The sequence below is a fragment of the Bidens hawaiensis genome, unplaced genomic scaffold, assembly GCF_021521415.1.
Source record: "Bidens hawaiensis isolate Kalapana, Puna unplaced genomic scaffold, B.hawaiensis_p1.1 tig00025383_1, whole genome shotgun sequence".
Lineage (NCBI taxonomy): Eukaryota > Viridiplantae > Streptophyta > Magnoliopsida > Asterales > Asteraceae > Bidens > Bidens hawaiensis.
Genome location: NW_027494056.1, coordinates 34,453 through 55,554, shown reverse-complemented (window position 1 = coordinate 55,554; position 21,102 = coordinate 34,453). Strand labels below are relative to the sequence as shown.

Here is a 21,102-nt window from a genome sequence, read left to right as displayed (position 1 = left end):
ACGAGAAAGAAGCTTTAGAAAAGATGGAACAGAGAATCATCTTTAATAAAGTAGAAACAGGACCAGTCACTAAAGAAATACTATGTTAGGAGCTTCAGCGCACTTATGAAAATCATAATTGCCAAAACTGTTCAAGCGGTACAAAAGAAAATAATAGCTCTCATCCTTACAGCTATTACTCTGACGAAGGCACCAGAGAACTGGACCCAACACATGGGTATGTCGACTAGAAACGTCATGCATGACGAAATTATAAGGGCATTATAGTCCATTGTATAAATCTTCTCTTGGGGAATGATTTTTAGTTTAAGCATTGCATCCTCAACTAGTATTTTTTCTTCTCTACTTGTAATATCAAGCATGTGTGTAAGCGAGTAATCTCCTTGCTAAAGGAGAGTATTATGTAATTACCAAAGAAGTTCTTTCCTAGGGAAGAACAATTATGAAATAAATATATCAGTTCCTATTAGTCTTCATGTTCATCTTTAAGAATTTTACAAAACCTAGAGCCCTGGAGCCGTAAGAGTACCATTAAGGCAGGAGGCCGTAGGGAACAAATTGGTTGGGTTGATCACTTGAAAAATTCAACTTAAGAGATTTACTTAGCTGGATAAGAAGAAAAGATATGGTTTATTTCATGACTGTTAAATTACTTCAAAAGTATTTATTATAATCTTTCCTTAAGCATTTTTACAAATATTTGATTTCTTAAACAAAACTCAATTAGTCTCTGTCGAAACTAAATGATTTATAATCAAAAACTTATTCAAAACAAGACCATGAATAAGACTTTATGTCCAATAAAAACGATCTCACAAATCATTAATGCTCAAGAAAAACGAGCATCAACATTTAGAAAATGTTTTCCGCCATAAATGCCAATCAATGCTCATAAATAGTATCATAAATCTTTTCCTTTCAAATGTCAACTGTAACATTTGTATGTGTTCATATGGAGCAAGACATGTCATGTGCTCATAAATGACTATAAATGGTATCCATAAATTTTATTGGTCAGCTAAAAAGTGGCGATTAGTCTAGACATAAAATGTCTAAGATTGGTATAAAATGTCCGAGATTTTGTATCAAAGCCATGTGCTCTTTTTTTCAAAAAATTGAGGACGTAAGCTCATAAATTAAATAAGTTTTAAAATGGATCTCCAAGAAACCAATTATGAAGAATCAAAGCCATGTGCTCTGATACCAAATTAAATGAGTTTTAAAATGATACCACTAGTTTTTTTTCTTCTCTTTATTGTTATCAATTTTGTCTGAGACGTCTTCGATAATCTTTGCTGCTACGGCTTTTAAACTTTCATTGGTAGTTAATTCTTCTACCTTTTTGATTAATTCTTTAATCGATTCTTCGATTTTTATTAGACTCATGTCGTAGAAATCATTGCTTTTCTAGCCTTGAGATTATCAATTCTTTTTCTAGCAATTAAAATTTCTTCTTTTAAAGCTTTTGTTTTTAGAGTTTTTGTTTTATGACTTATCATAAAATACTCTAACTTGTTCTATGTTTATGAGAAAAATTTGTATTGATGCTTCTTCTTGAACAATCTCTTCATTTAGAAGCTCTAAATTTTTAAGGATTGGCTGTGATGATGTCATTTCCCAGCTATTTCCTTAAGAATTTCGTCATATCTGTCAACCTTTTCAGACATAGGTCTTATTAACTGTGATTCAGTAAAACCGGGTTCTCCTATTCTTAAAGAGTTTCCAGTAAACCTATGTCTAGTTCGGGATACTAAAGGTTGTTTATTACGAGCAATATTAATTGCCCAATCTTCTTGTAACTGTGAAGGTTCAGAAAACTTACTTCCTTCGACAGTTCCAATTTCTGAGAATATATCTTCGATCGTTATATTCTCTTTTTCTTTATACTCAATTGAATGAGTGCTATTTGTTAAAGCATACGAGATTAAATAATTAATCGTAAACACTTTATTACCTGGTTCCATAAGGTCGGTTCTTTCACATTGATGTATGAAACTTAATGTTTTATCGAAATCTTTTGAATCACGATGTAAGGCAAATTTAGGATAGATAGTAAACATAAATTTTCGGTATGCTAAATTTCCTTGTACTGCTCTTAAAAGAGCATCTTGTCTGTTAACAATTCTATTGTCAACTAGAGTCATTTTTATAGGAAAATTAATTACATCTCTAAATTTTGCTTTTAGAAGAATTTTTACTGCTCCTATATGCACCATGTCCATAGATCTTCTTAACTCAGACTTAATAGTCAAAAGTCTTTTTGCTATTTCTCCTTTAGTTAGAAGAGGTAAATATACTTCTCCTTAAGTATCCTTTATATCTACTGAAAGTTCTTCGGTATTGAAGCAGTTGAAAATCTTATTTTTTTCTAGAGAAGGCCCTTGAGACTAAACTCTGTAGGTTATTAGGTTGATTAAAAACCATTTTCGTGTTAAGCTTAAATTTAAGCTTGTTAATTTTTTATAGTTGATCAAAATTAATCATATAATCTGAAGCAAAACCATTTTCGTTTTCTTTAAAGTTTATTACTTTGGTTATTTCTTGATTGTTTGATTCTTCACAATCGATTCTTTGAGATCCATTTTAAAACTCATTTAATTTATGAGCTTACATCCTCAAATTTTTAAAAAAAGAGCACATGGCTCTGATACCAAATCTCGAATTTAATTTAAGAATTTTGCAAAACCTGGAGCCCTAGAGCCATAAGAGTACCATTAAGGCAGGAGGCCGTAGGAAACAAATTGGTTGGGTTGGTCACTTGAAAAATTCAACTTAAGAGATTTACTTAGCTGGATAAAAAGAAAAGGTATGGTTTATTTCATGACTGTTAAATTACTTCAGAAGTATTTATTATAATCTCTCCTTAAGCATTTTTACAAATATTTGATTTCTCAAACAAAACTCGATTAGTCTCTATCGAAACTAAATGATTTATAATCAAAAACTTAGTCAAAACAAGACCATGAATAAAGACTTTATGTCCAATAAAAACGATCTCACAAATCGTTTAATGCTCAAGAAAAACGAGCATCAACATTTAGAAAATGTTTTCCGCCATAAATGCCAATCAATGCTCACAAATAGTATCATAAATATTTTTCTTACAAATGTCAATCGTAACATTTGTATGTGTTCATGTGGAGCAAGAAATGTCATGTGCTCATAAATGACCATAAATGGTATCCATAAATTTTATTGGTCAGCTAATCAAAAGTGGCGATTAGTCTAGACATAAAATGTCTAAGACTGGTATAAAATGTCGATTTGTGCTTGATATTACAAAAGATTGTTACCTTTTGATCAAAGTATATTGTTTGAACCATATACTTCAAACCAAGGCACCTGCGATCCTAACCCTTGAGTTGGGGTGATTTTACTGGAAAGGTATTGAATTAGACACCATTAATTATTTCTAAGTGAGACTTAACGTCATAAATCATTCTTTAAAACCATTAACTAAGGTCAACAATGCCGAAAAATCGCCGAAGTTTTGTAGAGAAGTTTTGCATCGAATTGTAGAGTACACCACCCAAAATACTAAAAAAATAATCTCCAACATCACTTCTGTAGATCTATGCTTTAAGTAGCTTTCAAGCGTCGTTTCACCCTAATTTAACAATGCAGGCACCATTTAATATACAAGATTAATCATCCAATGCATATAATCATTCAAACCCAAGGTTTTTGCAAGTTCTGTTGACAGGGCATTTGACTCATTATGTGATCTCATACTTAATATATTCAAAATCAGTTCTTATACATCACCCTATGAGATTCATTGATCTCGTAATGAGATCCGTAGACCTCATCACTTACGACCTAGTGATTTGCACGGTCGTCGAAATTATAAACAAATAATACGTTAAAATCACAGCTAATCAAAAAGTCAACTGCAAGATACAAAAAACAAAAAGCTCGAGCTCAAACAAAGAGTACGAAAATGACTATATGATGGTTATGAATTACATAGATCATGAAAAAAACACAAAAGTCCACACTAATTCAAATAATATCAACCAAAGAAAACAAGAATTATACACAATACCATATGCTAGAGTTGATTTTGGTGCTCAAGTAAACAGAAGCATTGGGTTTAGTTTATGATAACCACGAGCCACCCATTCCTCCTGACCAAAAATTCATCTAAAAAACAAGAAACAGATGTACAGTAACAGGAACAGCATCTTGTGGCATAGATCCAAATATGATGATGGCATAATCATGGTCAATCAAAGTAAACACCATGAGATGGCCCTGTACACTAGTATTGTATGTTGGCATATATATAGCCCCATGATGGCATCATGCTGTTCCGTGTGGCATGATAATATGCAATCTACCCATCACACTGATACAACTTATATCTCAAGATGGTTGGTTTGTTGGTTGGTTGGTTACTTTCATCTGCTGGCAAGTGAAGAATAATGAAATGGGATCGAGTAATTTCACAATATGCCATTTAGAACTCTCTGATAGTAGTCGTATTGGCGTGTTCTCCATGCATCTAAGCTGCTACTGATCAGGGAAAGTACTAGGGACACACATTGCTGAGTAAAAACAAATTAGAGACTTGGGATAAGTACACTTTAAAAGTGTGTTGTGAATATAAAATGAAAGTCAAACTTACCTCTTCGGTCAAACTTAAGTGAAATCGTTTTCTCAAGTTCTGTATTGTCCGAGGACCGCCTTTGAAACATGGGAAACCAGAGTCCTAAAGAAAAAGAATTAAAGAAAAGCAATTTAGAACATATATTAGCTGATCATGAATGTTTGGTTCAACTAAAACTTTTAATAAAGATACAAGTGAAATTTTTTTAGTTTGACCACAAGTTTCAATTTTGCTTCAATGCTTGTGAATTTTTCATTTAAATATGACCCAGAATTTACAGTTACATATGCTAACATGGCATGCCAATTGTGTAAAACTGATGACATGTCATGTCAGCAAGTACAACTGAACATTTATGCAACATTGTCCGTCAACTTTGAACAAAATAGCCGCCACATCTACCCATATACCCGCTAATATATGTTTAAAAGTCAACTTTTTAACAGATAAAAATTAAACACAAAACATGAGTGGCTAGATTTCCTACAGCTTAGTGAAATTTAACATAAGTAGCCACCAAAACATTACATGTTTTCATTACCTGCAACATCTCCACAAGTAGAATTATCCGCTCTGCATGCTTCCGACATGTTAGAAAGCCTTGAATGCACAGAACCTGAATCTAAAAGCAGGATAAGCAAAGCAATAAACCGTGCCATATGCATATGTAAATGTTAAAAGTTGAGAAATGCAAAATACTTTGAAGTAGTCAAAGAACTCGCTTGGAACTCCCTCAGCATCAGAATCCATAACCTAAAACAAGACAAGTATCAGCTAAATTCTTCGATTGATGAATCTGAGTACCACTTATGTATTACTTGCCTCAAGAAGTTCACGGGTTAACTTGAATGGTGCACTCTCAAAATTAACTCCCCCAGGTGAATTAGATAGCATGAAGCCAAAATCAATGTGTATAATATGCCCATCTTCATCTAGCAACAGGTTGCCATTGTGTCTATCTTTCACCTACACGAGAATATGAAAAGTACCATGTGATGACCATGCATCTGATGCCCATTTGAAATAAATCAAGTTATGCAAAAAATAAAAGAAAATTATAAGAGATATAAAAGTTCAAATGCATTTAGCTAGGTGTAGAACGTTTGTAACAGAGCGAAGATATAAATGTTCAAATATTTTCCAGTTGAGAATTAAATTAAGATATAGAAGTCAAAGCAGCTATTATAAGTATTGACTTCAGATGTCAAGAAGACAAACAAAACAAGGATCGAAAGGTTTCCACAGATATAAAATGCAATGCCTTGCTGAAGTAATTAACAGATTTATGAGTTCCAACTAAAAGCAAATTAGCTGACAAGGCATCGCTTTAACGTTTCTTTATGCTTATAAAGTCTAAAATGTTGAACAACCCATTTTTTTAGGTGTAGCCAAGCTTAGAGAAATGTCTGTGCGGTTGTGCCCACATTAAACAACATGAATATACGACAATCTATTATTTAGAAAGGAAAGACAGCAACTGTTACCAACAAGCAATTAAACGTTTGTAGTACATATGTTATCTGAATGAGACATAACACTTGCAGGTTTCAAATTTCAGTAAGATGATCCAGCATACATCATCTTGAAGATCTCAGAAGTCATAAATGCCATGCAGATACCATAAAATGCTAAATCAATTTATGTTAAGGGAGAGAGAAACCTGTAGTAGGTAACAAACAAGGGAATATCCAGCCATACTTTCCACAAAGTTCCTCTACAACAAAAATTCAGTATTAAAATCCAGAAACACTTGATCATGAAGTATACAAGTAGAACGACATTGAATTTTAGGTCCCATTTCCTTTTTAATAATGTTCGTAGGCCAGTTCTTTCATAGGAAAATGTATAGAAACGAAATATTTGGTGTAATTTACTAAGGTTTAATTCAGAAAATGAAATTTCGAATTTCAAATTTAAAAGGTTTAAAAACTTGTACTACTAATCTTGTTTGAAGCAGCATTTATAACAACAGAAAAAACATGCCGGCATCTCTCATCACCATAAGTTCATTTTTAAACAAGATAAACAAATTAATAATATATATTAGTTATTACACCTAGATTAAATAAAATCCACTATTATATACTATATATGCATATATGATAAGCAGAGTGCAGAGTGCCAAATAACACTTGCAGTCAGATATCAAACTTAGATTATACTATAAGGAGGAAAGGCCTCAAAAAGAAAGAAAAATGGAAGATGAACATTCAATCAAAGAAAATATGACACAATTATAAGGTGTATACTGAGGCCTCTTCTCTTCAATAGTACAGTCAAATTCAATCAAATGGTTTTTAATATTCTGTCAAAGAAAATTTTCCTGACTACAAAATTGTCAGATAAAAATCCAAAAATCAAAATTGCAGCTTGCAATGAAGTATGCACAAGAAAAATCACATTACATCTCCCTCTCAACTGCCACTTACCTGTGCAAGTTTATAAGTTGATGAATTTTCTTGATACTTGGCAATGAAAAAGTCACGCAAACTTGTGACATTGGGGAATCGATTTTTGATAGAATGAAGTGATGCCTACAAAGAACGCAAGAACAGTGTATATATTAGAAATAGATATCACTATATTTGAGACATTGAAAAATACAGATGGGGTAACATACCGTATCTGGATTGTTTCAATTAGAGCTGTGTAAGAAGATGTGACAAGCACTTCATAAGGGAGCAGCCAAAGTGGCAGTCCAGCTTCTTGGAATATATCTAGCATGATAATTATAAAAAAGAAAAAGAATAAGAAAAAAACATTAACCTATCTGCAATACAGCAGAAAATAAACAATAAGCTACCTCACTATGGTATAATTACCACTGTGCTACAGATTATACAAAAAAAAAGTATAAAGCTAACAGGGTTAAGACTGTCTTTACAACAACACCCTTATGATGTTGAACTGTTCAACAATATGCATTATCTATACAATTTAACGAGTAAAGAGCAAACATACCGTAAAAGTGAGAAATAAGTTGCACTGCAAGATGTTCCTGTCTACAATCATAAAGGAGATAACATTTACAATGAAAAGAGAATACAGCACTATCGAAAATAGCTGATGCGGTGACAGAAAGGTAGGTGCGCTATTCTATAATCTTATCAACTGGTCGCAAGAGCAAAAATCAACTTGCCAAGTTATAGCCACAAATGAAGAAAACCTAATGACACGTGAATTTAACTTTCCTAGAGATTTTGTAGGCAGTAAATATATGTACAATAAGAGTCAAACAATGTTACCGTTCATCATCTTTAAGTGAGTCACAGCTTACAATTACCAACAAATATGTAAGGATATTGTAATAACTTGATATTTCTGATTAATAAGAAATTCCCAATGACAATTTTACTATTATTAGATGTTGTAACTTAAAAACAAGCATCTATTCATGGCCTTGGAACTATCAGCATTGACTACTTACAAAAGACAGTAAAAGAACCATCTTGAGCACTCAGCCAACCTATTAATTTCAACTTTCAAGTTTCATTTACACATATGTTAATTCTTTAAAGAAACGTCTCCTCAGCAAGCATAACTTTATGGCATATCAGCATTGCCGCTAATGTTGTTTCACTTTACTTGTAATATCAGAAAAACATACGGTTATAATAACTTGAAGCAAGTATCAGCTTATTTAAAAAGTAAATGATGGCTCGCCTGTATAATCCTATTTGGCAAGTTCAGTTGATGAATAAACAATTAACTATAAAACACACTTAAGCTAGTTCCAAAGCCCAAATCTTCTCAAAAAAAACAGCTTGCTTTGTTCGTATAGAAAGAAAAAATGCAACACCACAGAAACAAAAAGAGAATATGGACTGGCAACAGTTTCATAAGTACAAAAGGTTGTAAAGTGGATGCAGAACTTACTGAGCAGAGGTCCCAACCAGGAAGTTTCCCAAACTCTGAAGCCTGACGTATTCTATCTTTTTTTGCTTGCCAAAGTTCACCAGATAATGCATCACTTGCTTTTGGAGTTGCACCATCATTGTCCTATTTCAAATGAAACATGTCTCAGATATTACTTTCCTAGCAAAAATTAAAATATGTTAACCGCTTTGCTAATGCTCACCTTCTGTTGTGCATCAGATGAAGCTTGACCAGTCCCCTTTACAGGAAGTCCAGGAGGTGCTTCTCCCTTTAATGCAGCAGCCTGCATTACCAAAAAAACATTCACTTATCTCTTGTTAGACTAGATACAAGCACCCACAAATGTGCTTGCTCATGACTCGTTTACAAAGTTTGAAAATTAGATAACTGTAGCAGAAACAAGACTAATTAATAATCAAAAAGCAAAAAATGTACCTTCACTTCCTCTAAAGCTATGGTGCTGGGAACACGGCGGTGTTCCCTCTTTCGAGGTGGTTCCTGGACCTCTATGTCATCCATGCTGACCCCAGAATCTGCAGTCAATACTACTCTCACACATTCTAAATCACTGACATCCGACTGACAACTGACACCCTCTCTACCTTGACAATGATGAATACCAAAATCTGAATTGGATCCTTCAAAGTTGTTTGCACAGCAAGGAGATGGATTGTCTACAACAAGACGCACATTAACAAACTTTGCTTTTGAGTCCCATAACTGACCCATTGCTTGGTCAATTGCATCAGAAGCAGATCTTGACATCCTATCATGACTAGAATGATAAAGATCTTGCCCGTTTGATAATGGATAGGCCCATGGAGGAGGTTTTGGTAAGAACGCATCTCCATTAGCTAATGGGATTCCACCCCTTGAAAGTTTGTGAGAACTCGAGCTGTCCTTCACAGAGCTACTGAACAAAAATAATGACCACAGTAAGAAAACAATATACACAGAGACGGTCCACATCAGCATGAAATGTAATTACCTCACGGTTTCACTTCTTAATACTTCAACACATATTAGGTAAGGTGCTTTCTCCCTGGAGTTAAGAAGAACAGCTTCATCTTCTGGTATATGAACCACACGGTACATTCCCTTCCCCATGGGAAAGCACACGCCTACCATGTAACCAAAAAAAATTCAAAACGAGACAGTTTAACTGAATATGGTAATGTATCACTTCAGCTAATATAATGCACATAACCAAGATAAACTCACTACACCAAATGACAATAAAGAGATTGCAGATGGTTATAATCTGCTATCATGAGCATGATATAGAAATAATAATGTGCACACTATGTATAAGACAAATGCACATATTTACAACATGATAATCCACAACAAATTGAGATATGCTTTTAGAGAGATAGAGAGAGAAAGAAACCTCCACTAGTTGTGGCTGCAGCAACATGTGCATTGATCTCATTGAGCGACTACAAAGACATAAATCACAGATTCAGTAAATACAAAGTGAACTGTTTACCTACACAGACAATATAAACTTAACTTGATATTGAGAGAAAGACAAGCACAACCTCACAAAGCGCACTTTTGCGATCTTCAACGGGAAAAACATCTACTAAGCCATATGATGTCTCACATAATGAGTGAACAAAGTCAAGTGACTCGTGATATGTCCCCTTACGAAACTGTGACGTGGTTGTATTTGGTAATGGTGGCTTAAGACTGGAATTCTCATTCTTTTGCTTCTGCCAACAAAAACAATGTTAATAAGCGTACCATAGAGGCAGTCAGGCTGCTTTTGCCAAACACTTCATCACACCACAACAGAACAAGCCATCAAAACTACCCAAATATGTCTAGTATGGTATATTAGGATTATGGAAGAAGTTGATCAACAACAAGATAAACTTATGAGATATTCCACAGTATATAATACCCAACTAATGTACTTGCAAAGCGAATAGGAAATATAATTGTAGTTCTAACGAGTTAATCACCATAACAGTCAGAAAGCCAGAGTTTGATCTAAAAGGCTAAAGTTAAAATCAGAAAAGATAGCAAAAGCAATACACCACAGTTTTTGTATACAGAAAAACACTAAGATTTCATTTGCTTATTATTATTTTATCAATATCAAGTTACAATATCACCTGTTAAGTATTAGCCATTAAGGTGATTAATGTAACAAAAAATTTCTGATAGACTAATTTATATTAAGAAGAGACTAGAGAGATTAAAGCATATGTAAGAGTTGCCGTCAATGTCCTTGTGTGAGCCATGAGACTGCTTTAACTTCCATATACACAACTCACAAAATCAAGCCTCTTACATGATCCTAAACTTTTTTGTTAAGTGCATTAATACTTCAATACGTAATATCACAAAACAATAAATCATAAATAAATAAAGGTATAGTCCAAAGATCCATTTTGTTTAGGTAAAGTATTGACAGCTATTGCACAATATTCAAATTTAAAAAGATCCATAAACAAATTTAATCATCACTAAACCAGATTATCAAACAGGCTGATGAATATCAAACAATTTTGCAATAAAGTAAAACAACTTGAATATATGAATCTCGGCTGTACTAGCTAAGAGTATGAATTAGTAGTATTGAGTATGTAGCTGCAAGTATTAACCAAAATGGTCAAATAAACAAAGAACTTTGTGAATAAAGATAAAAGAAAAATTACTAACCTCTTTGTTCTTTTTGATCCAAAAAGTTCTGAATCTTCCACAGAACGATCACGGTCTTTGAACAACTTTTTAAAAAATACCTCTGTTCCTGGACTGCTTTCAGGCCCACCACCATTGATGGTTTCATTTGCTGGTACTGTTTTAGCATCATCAGATTGCAAACGAAAAAATCTACGAAACAAGGGGAAATCTGAAGATTCTTCTTCCACACCGTTCGCATAGCCATTGCTGCTTTCCTCATTAGCAGCTTCATCTTTTTTGTCTTCGCTTTTTTCTTTAAATATTTTCCTAAAAAACCCTTCTTTCTCATCATCATCAGAAGAGTTTGTCACTTTATCTTCCTCTTCACTTTTATCCCTAAAAAGCTTCTTAAAAAACCCATCTTTTTCATCACCTTCAACAGATTTTGAAACGGATTTATCTTCCAAATCCCCTTTACTGTCACGAAATAACCGTTTAAAGAATTTATTATCTGAGCTGGACGTGACATCATCTTCATCTTTACTAAGAAGCCTCTTGAAAAACCCATCCTTCTCTTTATCCTCATCATCTTTATCAACAGACTTTCGCATATCTTCGTCTTTAGAATCTCTTAACAACCTCTTGAAAAACCCATCTTTGTCCTGTTCATCAATATCCTTACCATCTCTTAAAAGCCTCTTGAAGAAACCTTCTCTATCCGGTTCATCATCATCTTTACCATCTCTTAACAGCCTTTTAAAAAAACCCTCTTTGTCAGGCTCCTTATCAGGCTCGTCTTCATCTTTATCAACAGACTTCCTAAACAGAAACGCGTTCCGCACTTTCGGACTCGGAATAAACTTTTTAAATATCGTGTTATCATCCTGTGACGCCTTGCTACTACCTTCATCTTGCAAATGGTTTGTCACAGAAGGCGAAAACGACATAGACTTCTGAGGCGGTGACGACGCTAAAGACAACAGCCGTTGCTTCGAAGACAACAGCCTAGTAAGCACCTGGTTCTTGCCGGCATTCGTTGCAGGCTCACTTTGCGGCTTAATCAAGGGAGCCCACTCTCCGGAAATAGTAGCAGCAATCTGGCACTTGTCTTGTATCCTACTGATCCCGTCGTTATCATCGGAATCCTCAAGCTCAGCCATCAAGAACCACTGCACTTTGAGTGCAATCTTAAGGGACTTGGAGCAGATATCAATAACAAACTTATCCAAGGAGGGGCTGGGCTTGTGAACAAACATGTAGCATATCTGAAACAAGTAGCTCTCAATGCCGGAAAGCGGGAGCGTATACATCCTATTACAAAGATAATCCCTAACCCCTGGATGATCATGCTTATACAAATAACTAACAGCAATCCACTCGCAAAAGAAGGCGGAATCGAAGAAGCGAATGAGCCAGCCGCTCTCGCCAGCGCTGTCGCTCAAGAGGTTGTTCCGGGTGATCTCTCGTGGTGACTCGTCCTCTCCGCGAGTCAACCCTAGGATCCTGACCACCATTACGGGATTAATTTACCATACTATCTATCTATCAGTTGACGGCGTTTGTATTGGTAAAATATAAACCCTAGAGAAGTTGAATTGGATCGGAATATAAAACCCTAATAATAATCGAATCGGTTGACCTGTAGTTGAAATCAAGATCTTACAATGAATCGGAGTTGGTACTTACTGCTGCAATCAGCTCGCGATCGGACTGAATGAACAATCAAATGATTTGATTATTAATTAATTAAGCAAAAAGCACAAACTCTCGATTTGATTGCCTTCTGATTGTGTAATTTGTATTTGTGTTGTGTCACCTCTTCTTCTCTTCTTTCCTTTCACTATAAATTATTATAATTATTATTATTATTTTCCTATTTCCTATTTTTGAATGAACTTTTCCATGTTGCTATTTTCAATTCAATTTAATACATAAAAGTAAGTAATTTGTTATAGTGATATCTGACTTTTATTTTATAGATAGTAAGAATATCAAACATAGGTTTAATAGTTACACGTGTTAGAAAACATTCAATGTAATTTTTTATTGAAATGTACGATTCAATCTGTCAAGATCTTTTGGATCATCAGGGATAAATGTCTAGCCTGAAATGGGTTCGGAGGTTTAAAACTGAGCTCGGTTCCCTTTGGGGAAAGTCATCAAAGAATTACAAAAAAATTAAAATCGATATTGGTAAAGTATTACAGTGTAAAAAACAAACAAAAAAAACTTTATATATAGTAATATATTAAACACGAATTTGCTAAGTCTAGTAGTTACACGTGTTAGAAAGCATTCAATGTAATTTCTTATGGGGAAGCACAATATAATCTGCCAAAATCTTTTGGATTGTCCGGAATAAATGCATAGCCCGAAATGGGTTTGGAGGTTTAAAACCAGGCCCGGTTCCCTTGGGGAAAGGTCATCAAAGAATTGCACAAAAGCAAAATCGTATTGGCAAAGTATTACTAGGTAAAAATACAAAAAATAAAAAACAAAACAAAACAAAAAGCCTTGGAATGTGGAATAACATAAACAATATTTAGGAAGACTTAGCTTAATTTAATATTGAATTATCTAGTAGATTAAAAAGTTCAACTGCCATGGGTTAACACAATGTTTTGGTTGGACAATTGGAATGTTCTTGGTGTTTTTTAGGAATATTTTCTAGTGTTTGTTCAAAGTTAAATTATGTAAGGGTTGTTTGATGTAAGATGGATTATCTTCGGTAAACAGTTTGATCATAAATTAGAGATGGAACATTTATGAACTCGAACATGCTCAATGTGTTGAGTATAGACCACTTAAATGCAAATAGTTCAGTTTGCATTTCCATGTCTAAGACTTTCCACAATGCTATGGGTGCCCTTAGAAACCCTTAGGTGTCATATCATCACCACATCATATCCTTTACAAATCCTTAAAACCTATCAAACTATCTCCAATGTTAAAGGCGCCCTAAGTGCCCTTAACTGCCTACTCAGTTGCCACATCATTATTAATAAATCATTAAAAACTGCTAATTTCACCTCCACAATACAAACATGTTTATGTTCTCCAACTCATCAATTTTATTATAAAACATAAATTGGATTTTTTTTAAATTGGATTTTTTTTTCAATTGAACATATTAAAACTGTTTTTTTTTTTCAAATTGGATTTTTAAATTCAGATCAAATCTAAAAGGTATGTATGTAGTTTACTTAATAAATAAAGGGGCAAATATTAAACTTTCATCAATAAAACAAAACATCTATCTACTTTCTCAATCGCTTCATCTTCTCCACAAGACATTCCCAACTCCATTAAAGCTTCATGAAGGTATTCAAAAAATCCAAGCACTGAAGCTTTTAAATTCTCACTGAAAAATATAAGAAAATAGCTCAAAAGTTGGCACAAGAACCCAAATAATGGCGCACTTGCAAACGAATGACACTTATGAATCTCTTTCCTTTGGATGAGATTTAATGCGCCTGAAGTATGGACGTTTTCCACATCAGCTCGGGCAGAAGAAGTACAGGCGCGTTAGAGATGGTGTAAGGATGGAATTGGTCAAAAATGTGACAAGTGAGCATCTCGGTCAAGGAAGTCAAATCATTATTAGAATCGAAATTGCTACCTATCGACTCGTATGTTCATGACTATTCAATTACATCCCCATAAAGGTTAAAAAAATTCCGCATATGGAACTTCTCTAAACAAACTTTCGACAAAGATTGAATTGTTAGCAACACATATTTCGTTTCCTTCAAGTGTGTGTGGTCTTTTGTGGTGCGTATCTTGAAACAATTGAACATCTACTTCACTTGTGCAACCTTGAAACAAAATGTAACATCCCGAAAATTTCAAACCAAATTTGCCAACTTTGAAAGTATAAAGGCCTAAGGTAATTATGCCAAAGTTTAATTCCAATGTCAAACTGTAAATATGAAAATTTTGATGAACCGTCTAATGGATGAGACGTCTTGTATTAGGGACTGATGAAATATGGCCAGGATTTGATGAACGGTATAAAGGTTAGACAACCCATCTAATGTGTACCTTAACCTCAATGATAGCAAATTTGCAAGCTGTCTAATCCACCTACCTTTCAAACGTCAGTCTAAAGACAAACTTAGTCGTGAAGATTGGAACTAGACAGATTGCCTGATATGCCTACAATCTTCAGACGGTCCATTTAATGGGTGTCACACCCCAACTTAGGGCCTAGGCGTGTGACCACCAGTTGGTACCTGTTTTGTAAATATATCAGAGTTATGGGTTAATTTTAGCGGAAGACTTTAGGTTTGAATATTATATTAATTTACATTGAAAATTTACTCGGGAATTAAATACCCGAGTATTAGTTTACAAAAGATATGTTTCATATTACAAGGATTTAGTTTATCAAAACGGAGCCATCGTGTACGCGCTTTTATCTTCATTAAGACTCCAATCCTTGTTAATGCTGCTTATGCTTAATTACATGCAATGGGTTGGAAAAATACGTCAGCTATATGCTGGTGAACACGTATGACTCAATAAAACATTTTGATTGACGATTATAATACAAACATAGTTTTCTTGACAACCTCAGCGGAAGCATTACTACTTTCGGTATATGTACCATTACCCTACACACATAACGGTATTCTCCGAGTCAAACGGCCCTGAACAGAGAACTGGTCATGACCGTTTAAGCCCACGTCTACCATGCCTTTGATTGATTGATTGAGCTTTAACAGTTATGTTTGGATCCAGACACATGCGTATTCGGTCTGAGTTGATTTTATTTTCTATTTTGTATTATAATGTTTTAGAGATCGCATGATCTCATGTAGACATTGATTGACTCGTTAAGGCAAACACCCGTTCGTCTTATTGAGTATAAATATGTTTTGACTGATTGAAAAGGTTGACGTATTCACCTGTTCCGTCGGTGTTGGTAAACATTGACTGATTGATTGATTGTGAATGATATTTAACCTATACGTAATAGGTTTGCATAAATACTTGAATGATGTTACTTGATTAAGCTATGATTGTAAGCTTAACCTTGAAATCATTTATATTTTGATTGTGAATAAAAACACTTGATTTTATGAATTTGATATAGCATGCTTTGGCTTAATAGGTTATATCATGTTGGTAAGTTTCTCCAGGTAAGTAAACGGGTCCCTCGGTTAATTGGGATTTATACGAATTACTTTTCCTTAGGCAAGAAACTTATTGCTAGTGATATCACCCTTACAGTTACTACATGCCCGTCAAAATATATCTTTGATTAACATTACTTTATTATGAAGTAACGTTTATAAAAACTCGTTTATGAATGTGAATGTTTGTAAAACACGATCAAGGTTAAAGGCCATAGCCTCGATTGATAATCTAAGTTATAATTCAAGTAACTTAAACATAACTCCTACCTTAATGTGGATACTTAGATTGATAATAAGAAAAAGGCAGGTTCTTGATCTACTCGATTATACGATTGCTAGCTTGATTATAACTTCGTTCCTTGCACGAACTACGAGAAAATGGCACGTCGGCTTGTTACGGCAATGGGGCACGTCTTTCGAGGTTAAGTGTGTGTAAATGGAGGTGTGTTTGGGATGAGAAGACCTCAAACCTATCACCCCCTTTTATAGGCTGATTCTGGACCCCGTCGCGGTACGCGATGGGTTCCTTTACCCCGTCGCGTATCGCGATGCCGCCATTTTAACGCCGCCTTACCATCTCGTGACACGTGGCCTATCATATCGTGCCACGTGTTGACACGTCGTTGGACACGTGTCTAGTGACTCATCAAGGTCATCGCGGTACGCGATGACCGTTGTGATTTGGGCCGTAGCGTATCACTACGCCGCCCATGTCTTGGTTGTTGTGCAAGTCCATCATGCTACGCGATGGGTTAAATTTTACCCCGTCGCGTATCGCGATGAGAGGAGATTTTCAGAATTTACAATTTGGTCCCTATACTTATAAAAGTTAGTATTTTAAAGTAAAATTTATAGGGTTTGAGACGCGGTGTTACATCCTCCCCACCTTTTGAATAATCTCGTCCTCGAGATTTAATGGAATAGATAGGGATACTTTTTCTTCATTTTTGACTCGATCTCCCACGTATACTCGGGTCCTCGTCTTGAATTCCATTTGACTTTCACGAGCTTGAGTCGTTTGTGCTTGAGAAACTTGATCATGCTATATTCTATTTGAATCGGTTGTTCCACAAATTTAAGCTTCTCGTTGATTTTAACATCTTTTAAAGGCATTGCAAGGGTTTCATCGGCTAAACACTTGTGTAGATTGGATACGTGAAACATATTGTGAATACCTTTCATTTCATCGGGTAATTCTAGTCGTTAAGCAACTGGTCCGATTCTATCAAGTATCTTGAATGGTCCAACAAATCATGGACCCAATTTTCCTTTCTTTCCAAATCGTACCACACCTTTCCAAGGCAATACTTTCAATAATACTCTATCACCTTCTTTAAACTCCAAGGGCTTGCGACGAACGTCCGCATAGCTCTTTTGTCTATCTCTTGTTGCCTTCAATCGTTCACGGATTTGTATAACTTGATCAGTGGTTCTTTGAACAATTTCCGGTCCTGACAACTGACTATCACCCGTTTCTGACCAACATACAGATGTTCTACACTTACGACCATACAATGCTTCAAATGGTGCCATTCGGATACTCGTATGATAACTGTTATTGTACGAGAATTCCATTAGAGCAAGATGGGTATCCCAACTTCCTCCTAAATCAATAACACAAGCACGAAGCATATCGTCTAAGGTTTAAATTGTACGTTCACTTTGGCCATCAGTTGGGGATGGTATGCAGTACTTAAGTTTAATCGAGTCCCCATTTCTTTTTGAAAACTTGACCAAAAATTTGAAGTAAAACGACTATCTCTATCCGAAATGATGGATAGCGGTACACCATGTAAGGATACTATGTTTTCGACATATAAGTGTGCTAACTTATCCATACTAAACGTTTCTTGTATCGGAATAAAATGTGCAGACTTGGTAAGTCTATCTACAATAACCCATATCCATCATTTTGACGACAAGTTTTAGGTAACTTCATGATGAAATCCATAGTTATCATATCCCATTTTCATATCGGAATTTCCGGTTGTTGTAGTAATCCTAACGGCTTTTGATGTTCAGATTTCACTTTAGAACACATCAGGCATTTAGCTACATACAAATCAATATCTTTCTTCATACCGATCCACCAGTAATCATCTTTTAGATTGTGATACATCTTGTCACTTCCCGGATGCATCATATATTTTGACTTGTGTGCTTCTTCTAGAATCTTATCCCTCAGATTCCCGACCATCGGTACCCAAATCCTTGTACCGAGTCTAAGTATTTCGTCACTTCCTTTGACTAATTGATCAATTGTACCATTCTCTTTTTTGGCTTTAATATTTCCTTCTTCCAGTGCCAACTTCTGAGCTTCTTTGATCTGATTAGCTAAATCAACTTTAAGTTCCAATCTAAGAGCTCGAACTCTCTTTGGTTTCTCATGTTCTTTTCTACTTAAGGCATCAGCCACAATATTCGCCTTTCCTTCATGATATATGATCTCACAATCGTAATCATTAAGCGTTTCCATCCAACGTCTTTGTCTCATATTCAATTCCTTTTGATCGAATATATGCTTCAAACTTTTGTGATCAGTGTATACAATGAACTTAACACCATACAAGTAATGTCGCCATAATTTCAACGCGAAGATTATAGCGCCTAATTCAAGGTCGTGTGTGGTGTAATTCTTTTCATGAACCTTTAACTGTCTCGAAGCATAAGCAATTACTTTCTTTCCTTGCATCAAAGCACATCCCATTCCCATGTGCGAAGCATCACAGTAAATGATAAGGTTTTCTAGTCCTTCTGGAAAGGCCAGAATAGGTGCATTGGTTAACTTTTGTTTAAGTGTTTCAAATGTTTCATCTTGCTTCGGTCCCCATTCAAATTTAATTGCCTTTATTGTGAGTGAAGTTAACGGAACAGCTATTCGGGAGAAGTTCTGATTAAACCTTCGATAATATCCGGCTAAGCCTAGAAAACTTCTGACTTGAGTCGATGTCTTGGGTTTCTCCCACTTGGTAATGGCTTCTATTTTAGCTGGATCTACTTGAATACCTTTATCATTTATAACATGACCAAGAAATTGAACTTCAGATAACCAGAATTCACATTTGGAGAATTTGGCGTACAATTTCTCGTTTCTTAAGGTTTCAAGTATGATTTTGAGATGAACTTGATGATCGTCTTTGGATTTTGAATAAACAAGAATGTCATCAATGAACACGATAACAAACTTGTCTAAGTACGGTTTGCAAATTCGATTCATCATGTCCATAAAAGCTGCTGGAGCATTAGTGAGTCCGAAAGGCATCACGGTGAACTCATAATGTCCATATCGGGTTCTAAAGGCTGTCTTTGGTATATCTTCCTCTTGTACTTTCAACTGATGGTAACCCGATCTAAGATCAATCTTTGAAAAACAACTTGCTCCTTGAAGCTGGTCGAACAAATAGTCGATTCTTGGAAGTGGATACTTGTTCTTGATTGTGACTTTATTCAGTTCTCTATAATCTATACACATTCTCATCGATCCGTCCTTCTTCATTACAAACAGAACTGGAGATCCCCACGGTGACGAACTCGACGTATGAATCCTTTCTCCAGAAGTTCATCTAACTGTTTTTTTAGTTCTTTCATTTCTGTAGGTGCTAGACGATAAGGAGATTTGGCTATTGGTGATGTTCCTGGCATGAGGTCGATTCTAAACTCTACCTCTCTATCAGGCAGGGCTCCTGGTAGCTCATTAGGAAATACGTATGGAAATTCTAATACAATTGGTACTTCCTCCATTTTCTTTGGTTCGAGTTCCTTCGTTACATAGGCCATGAATGCGGGGCATCCCTTACCTATGCAATGAGTTGCTTTAATCTTGGAAATTATTCCTACCTTTCCTCCTTCTTTATCTCCAGTTATACGAATGGTTTTGTTATTAGGTGTTCGAATGTCGATGGCTTTATCGTTACATAGGATACGGGCTTGATTAAACGATAATCAGTCATACCTAAAACTACATCAAAACCTGCTAATGTCATGGGTAACAATCGTACAGGTATGACGTGATTGGCTAGAGAAATTGTGGCATTATCTAAAGCCTCGGTTATTATACGTACACTTCCATCAGCGGTTTCTACTTCATAATGTTTATCTAGTTTAACTAAGGGTTCATTTAATAGACTACAGAATTTATAATCTATAAATCTTTGGTTTGCACTCAAGTCAAATAAAATCCTAGCATAAACATTATTTATAGGAAACGTACCGGTGATCACGTCCGGTATATCAGCTGCCTTCTGAGTGTCTAGCATGAAAACACGAGCATTTCCTTTCTTAGCATCGATCTTGGCACCGCTGCCACTTGCACCTGCCGTATTTGTCATCGGCTTCTTCTTTGGGCACTCAGTACTAAAGTGTCCCTTCTCACCACACTTAAAACATACTACTGTATTTTTCCTGCAATCTGTTTCCGAATGACCCGGTTTCTTGCAAAATTCACATATAACGATGTTAGTGGGTCGAAGACATCTACCGAAATGTCTCCTACCGCATGACTTGCAAATGGGCGAATATACACCAATCCCCCCTCTCTTTTCTTTTCCGTCTTCTTCATCTTTCCATCCGCACTTGTTTTTCCATCATCCTTCTTCTTCTCATCACGGTTCCTAAGCATCCCATCCATCAGATATCCGGCCAACTCCATAGCAGATTCCGTCGTGAACGGAATATGTGAACGAACTAAATCACAGATTTCGATTGGTAATCTGTAAATATATCTTGTCACTTTATTGATTTCAGGAGTAACCAGATGAGGCACGATTCTACAATACTCACGAAATTTGGTGTTATATTCCTTGAGATTGGTTCCCACAACTTTATGGTTCCACAATTTAGTCTGAATTT

The 21,102-nt window shown here is 35.3% G+C and overlaps 2 protein-coding genes across 2 annotated transcripts; both read right to left on the bottom strand.

Moving 5' to 3' along the window:
* Positions 1 to 1,610: 1,610 nt before the first annotated feature.
* On the bottom strand, positions 1,611 to 2,144 carry LOC143571499 (uncharacterized). Its single transcript, XM_077056908.1, has one exon. It carries the CDS (start codon positions 2,142 to 2,144, stop codon positions 1,611 to 1,613), a length of 534 nt encoding a protein of 177 aa, XP_076913023.1.
* A 1,593-nt stretch (positions 2,145 to 3,737) lies between these two features.
* LOC143571500 (phosphatidylinositol 4-kinase beta 1-like) lies at positions 3,738 to 12,656 on the bottom strand. Its single transcript, XM_077056909.1, has 16 exons — positions 11,152 to 12,656; positions 10,027 to 10,197; positions 9,876 to 9,924; positions 9,474 to 9,606; positions 8,921 to 9,395; positions 8,688 to 8,768; positions 8,476 to 8,608; positions 7,571 to 7,621; positions 7,214 to 7,326; positions 7,039 to 7,143; positions 6,270 to 6,323; positions 5,432 to 5,575; positions 5,309 to 5,362; positions 5,151 to 5,225; positions 4,628 to 4,711; positions 3,738 to 4,547 (listed from the first exon to the last, which is right to left on the bottom strand). The coding sequence occupies exons 1-16, from the start codon at positions 12,628 to 12,630 to the stop codon at positions 4,446 to 4,448; spliced, it is 3,303 nt and encodes a 1,100-aa protein (XP_076913024.1). The 5' UTR covers positions 12,631 to 12,656; the 3' UTR covers positions 3,738 to 4,445.
* Positions 12,657 to 21,102: the final 8,446 nt, after the last annotated feature.